Source organism: Clinocottus analis, unplaced genomic scaffold (genome assembly GCF_023055335.1).
Source record: "Clinocottus analis isolate CAN_PGR_092001 unplaced genomic scaffold, fCliAna1.0.p SCAF_74, whole genome shotgun sequence".
Classification (NCBI taxonomy): Eukaryota; Metazoa; Chordata; class Actinopteri; order Perciformes; family Cottidae; genus Clinocottus; species Clinocottus analis.
In genome coordinates, this window is record NW_027176234.1 from 139,910 (window position 1) to 145,000 (window position 5,091).

At 45.0% G+C, this 5,091-nt stretch overlaps 1 protein-coding gene across 1 annotated transcript in view; it reads left to right on the plus strand.

Moving 5' to 3' along the window:
- Nucleotides 1–4,573: 4,573 nt before the first annotated feature.
- LOC137779355 (gastrula zinc finger protein XlCGF26.1-like) overlaps nt 4,574–5,091 on the plus strand; it is a 4,976-nt gene continuing 4,458 nt past the window's right edge. The window contains exon 1 of the mRNA XM_068567020.1: nt 4,574–4,892. Within this exon, the coding sequence (XP_068423121.1) occupies nt 4,700–4,892 (193 nt within the window). The 5' untranslated portion in view covers nt 4,574–4,699. The remainder of the gene's footprint in view (nt 4,893–5,091) is intronic.

Consider the following 5,091-nt stretch of genomic DNA (forward strand, 5'->3'; position numbering starts at 1 on the left):
ACGTCGTTATCAATTTATATCATATATAAATCAGAACTTCAACAATAAAAGTTTATTTTTACCTGAATTTGTTACGTTTTCATTCAGGTGAAGTTTACTGCTATCATTTTTGTTCATGATATTTGGATTATTGTAATAAAACTGTCATTATCATTTTTAATCATTTAAATGTATTGTTTTCAGTGTCAATAATATTCATTAATGAATTATATTATTTTTGTATTATGAATGTTATCATTGGTAATCTTGATCTAATCTAATATATATTATTCTTTTTTATTAATATATCATTAATTACATATATTTCAATTTTTACCACGATCAATAATGATTTCATCTTCATTATTATTTTTATTGGTGTCAATCAACCAATCACTTCTCAGTAACATTGTGATTAATGAGGCATTTCTTCATTGTGAAGTCGGAATTATTACATTTATTGATCGATTTGTTTCAGAATTTATCAGATTACTAGAGGTAACTAGAGTGGTTTGTCCCTCACAGGGACCCTTACTACTGAACATGGACCAAAGAAGGAGTGGTTTGTCCCTCACAGGGACCCTTACTACTGAACATGGACCAAAGAAGGAGTGGTTTGTCCCTCACAGGGACCCTTACTACTGAACATGGACCAAAGAAGGAGTGGTTTGTCCCTCACAGGGACCCTTACTACTGAACATGGACCAAAGAAGGAGTGGTTTGTCCCTCACAGGGACCCTTACTACTGAACATGGATCAAAGAAGGAGTGGTTTGTCCCTCACAGGGACCCTTACTACTGAACAGTACCTGTTCATAATAAATAAAACAGATGTATAAACTATATATGTATGTATGTTAACTTGTTGTTGCTCCAGAGTGCTGTTATATTGTTCTGATAACATTACTTTACAATAAAAGCTGCAATACTCATTACATTACATTCCATGTCATTTAGCTGACGCTTTTATCTAAAGTGACTTACAATAAGTGCATTCAACCGTAAGTACAAAGTTGGAACAACAAGAATCAAGACAGAACAATTTCTCAAATAAAGTCAAACTGCTAAGTGCTATCAGTAGGAGTCATCGAAGTGCTGCCTAAGTGCTGCTGTCATTGTCTTTATTCAAGGTATAGTCGAAAAAGAGGAGTTTTTAGTTTGCGGTGGAAGATGTAGACACTTTCTGCTGTCCTGATGTCAACGGGGAGTTCATTCCACCATCGAGGAGCCAGGACGGCAAACAATCGTGATTTTGTTGAGTGTTAAGTTCGCAGCGACAAGCTGATCGGCTGAAGCTGAGCGGAGCGGAGCGAACGAGCTGGTGTGTACGGTTTCACTATGTCCTGGATGTAGGTCGGACCCGATCTGTTTGTCGCGTGGTACGTAAGTGCCAATGTCTTGAAGCGGATGCGGGCGGCCACCGGCAGCCAGTGGAGGGCGCGGAGGAGTGGAGTAGTGTGAGTGAACTTTGGGAGGTTGAAGATCAGTCGAGCTGCTGCATTCTGGATGAGCTGTAGAGGTCGAGTTGCATCGGCAGGTAGACCTGCAGGAGGGAGTTACAGTAGTCAAGGAGATGATCAGAGCCTGGACCAGAACCTGTGCTGCCTTCTGTGTGAGCAGAGGACATATTCTCCTGATGTTGTACAGCATGGACCTCCAGGAGAAGAGGACATATTCTCCTGATGTTGTGTAGCATGGACCTACAGGAGAAGAGGACGTATTCTCATGATGTTGTACAGCATGTACCTACAGGAGAAGAGGACATATTCTCATGATGTTGTACAGCATGGACCTACAGGAGAAGAGGACGTATTCTTATGATGTTGTACAGCATGTACCTACAGGAGAAGAGGACGTATTCTCCTGATGTTGTATAGCATGGACCTACAGGAGAAGAGGACATATTCTCATGATGTTTTGTAGCATGGACCTACAGGAGAAGAGGACATATTGTCCTGATGTTGTGTAGCATGGACCTACAGGAGCGTGTTGTTGCGGTGATGTTGGCAGTCAGGGAGAGTTGACTGTCAAGTGTCACACCGAGGTTCCCGGCAGTCGAGGTCAGGGCCAGCACTGCGTTGTTGAAGGTGATCGTGAGGCCTTGGGTGGGCGAGCCTTTTCCTGGAAGGAAAAGCAGTTCAGTCTTGTCAGGGTTGATTTTCAGGTGGTGTGTGAACATCCACTGAGAGATGTCGGTCAGACAGGCAGAGATACGCTAAGGGTATCCCTGTTTCTGATTGGGGAAACGAGAGAATCAGTTGGGTGTCATCAGCGTAGCGATGGTAGGAGAAGTCATGCGAGCGAATGACAGAGCCGAGGTAGTTGGTGTACAGAGAGAAGAGAAGAGGACCCAGGACGGAGCCCTGAGGGACCCCAGTAGTGAGAAGACAAGGATCAGACACAGATCCTTTCCAGCTTACCCGGTAAGTGCAATGGTCGAGGTATGATGAGAAGAGGGAGAGCGCAGTGCCTGAGATACCGAGATCCTGGAGGGAGGAGATGAGGATCTGGTGGTTCACGGTATCAAAGGTAGCAGTGAGGTCTAGAAGGATGAGGACAGAGGAGAGGGAGGCTGCTCTAGCGGTGTGGAGCTGCTCGGAGACAGCAAGGAGGGCCGTCTCTGTGGAGTGGCCTGCCTTGAATCCAGACTGATGAGGGTCCAGAAGGTTGTTCTGGTGCAGGAAGCAGGAGACTTGCTGAAAGATAGCTCGTTCCAGAGTTTTGGAAAAAAAGGGAAGGAGAGAGACAGATCAGTAGTTGCTGACTTCGGACGGATTGAGAGTGGGTTTCTTCAGGAGAGGGTTAACTCTTGCTTTCTTCAGAGAGTTGGGGAAACAGCCGGTTGCGAGGGAGATGTTGATGAGATGGTTAGAAAGGGAAGAAGGTCAGGAGCGATGGACTTGAGGATGTGAGATGGGATGGGGTCCAGAGGGTAGGTGGTGGGACGGCCAGAGGTCACCAAGGAGAGAACTTGATTGGGAGACAGAGTGTTGAAGGAGGACAGCGTGGGGGAGGACGGAGTTGATGGAGGTGAAGTGGTAGAAGAAGGTCGAGTGGTAAATGAGGAGCGGATGTCATCTATCTTTTTAGTGAAGTAGTCAACGAAGTGGCTCAGTAGAAGGGTTGACAGAGGAGGACGAGATGGGGGGTCCAGTAGGTTGGAGAAGATGGAGAAGAGTCTTCTGGGGTTGGAAATTGAAGATTCAATCATGGATTGGTAGAACAGGCTTTTGGCTGCGTTGATAGCGGCGGAGAAGGAGGAGAGGAGAGAGTGGTAGGCGACCAGGTCATCAGGATGTTTGGATTTTCGCCATTTCCTTTCCGATGCTCGCAGAGTGGCTCTCTCGGCGCACACTAACTCAGACAACCACAGAGCTGGCGGGGACTTGCAGACCTTTCGTGTCGTGAGAGGACAGAGAGAATCGAGGGAGGAAGGCAGGGTGGAGAGGCGAACGTCTGTGGCCGAGTCGAGATGCCTGGGTGAGAAAGAGTCTGTTGGAGGAAGGGCCGACAGGACAGTCCCACAATGCACCTGTGTTAAAACTACATTCTGGCTCCAGCGCATCCCTCAGACTTGTGGGCCACTGGTTCCTTCCTCATGAAGTTCACTGGTTGGTAAACGTCGTCATACTTTGTCTGAAGCTGCCAGACCGCGGCCCAATGAGGCCGGTGGTTTGAGTCCGGGGGATCTGGATCGAGATGTGGACCCGGACCTGGACTCCCCTGACGAGGTCCACAAGGACCCTGCTCTGGCCTGATGGAGGCTGGTTAGTCCAGCTGTTGTATTATGGGATGTAACTCAGTGTCTAGAAACAGAATATGAAGTTCCTGAGTTTGGATCTTTACTTTTGGTTTCCTCCAAAATAAAGTTAATCTTTATCCCCACAAATGTTCTCGTCAGATTTTAATATTCAATATTTATATATTAAATGTGTATATATATGTATATAACATTATTCAAATAATACAATGTTTATTAATATCAATACACATAATATACATATACAGAAGGTCCTGAGAACAGTACATCAATGTTCATCAATGTACTTCAAAGTGAATCAATGTACTTCAAACCAACAGGACTCAAGTGTCGTTGAATTCTGCGCGTTAGAGGCAGAACCACTTATTATTTGTAATAATAGTTATGAAGAATGCACTAAAGTGTTGAGTTGTTAGAGTCGGATATGTGTGAAATAAACACATTTATTACTGCTTAAATTAGATTACTTTATTGCGACGGCACAGTCTAAGGACTGACGTCACCAGAGCAGGAAAGAGAGGAATAACCAGAACCTTCAGAATAAAACACAGAATAAACAGATTACAGGATGTTGGTGTGTGTTCTTCAAAAAACAGGAGAAAGAAGAGGGTGATGTGATTGTACGTTATTATTAATAATAATCTGATTGTTAATGACCTATTTAGTACTTGGTCATATTTTTATGTATGTATATTTCCTTGTGTAGTCTTTTTTTTTTATATACCAGGCTTTTACTCTGAAGGCCAGAAACTCAACTGTACCGGAAGTGGTGGTCCTCACTTTGGCTAGCTTGGAACAAGATGGCGTCCGCGCGAAACGGAGGAGAGACCTTTTGTCTGTGGAGAGAAACTGAAGCTAGCTTAGCGTGTTAGCAACATCGTCGTCGGGACTGTTGGATGGAGAGCAAACGGGCTTCGTGACGGAGTTTGTGTGGAGAACAAGTTGCTGTCGTCGTGTGAACATGTGTAAAGTCCAAATGCTGAGAGCGTTGGTGAAGCAGCGACTCACTGCGGCTGCGCAAGAGATATTTGGGCTGTTTGAAAGAACGATAGCAGAGTACGAGGAGGAACTTTCTGCTTCTAGAGACGAGAACGAGCGACAACGGAGACTACTGGACGCTGTTTTCAACCCGGAAGTCCGGGTCCACAGAGCAGGTTGGTCTCTACTTCTTCTCTGGTGAACTGACCTCAGGTCAGCAGGTTGGTCTAACTATAGACCTGAACCAGTCCTAACTATAGACCTGAACCAGTCCTAACTATAGACATGAACTAGTCCTAACTAGAGACCTGAACCAGTCCAAACTTTAAACCTGAACCAGCTGTAACTATAGACCTGAACCAGCTGTAACTATAG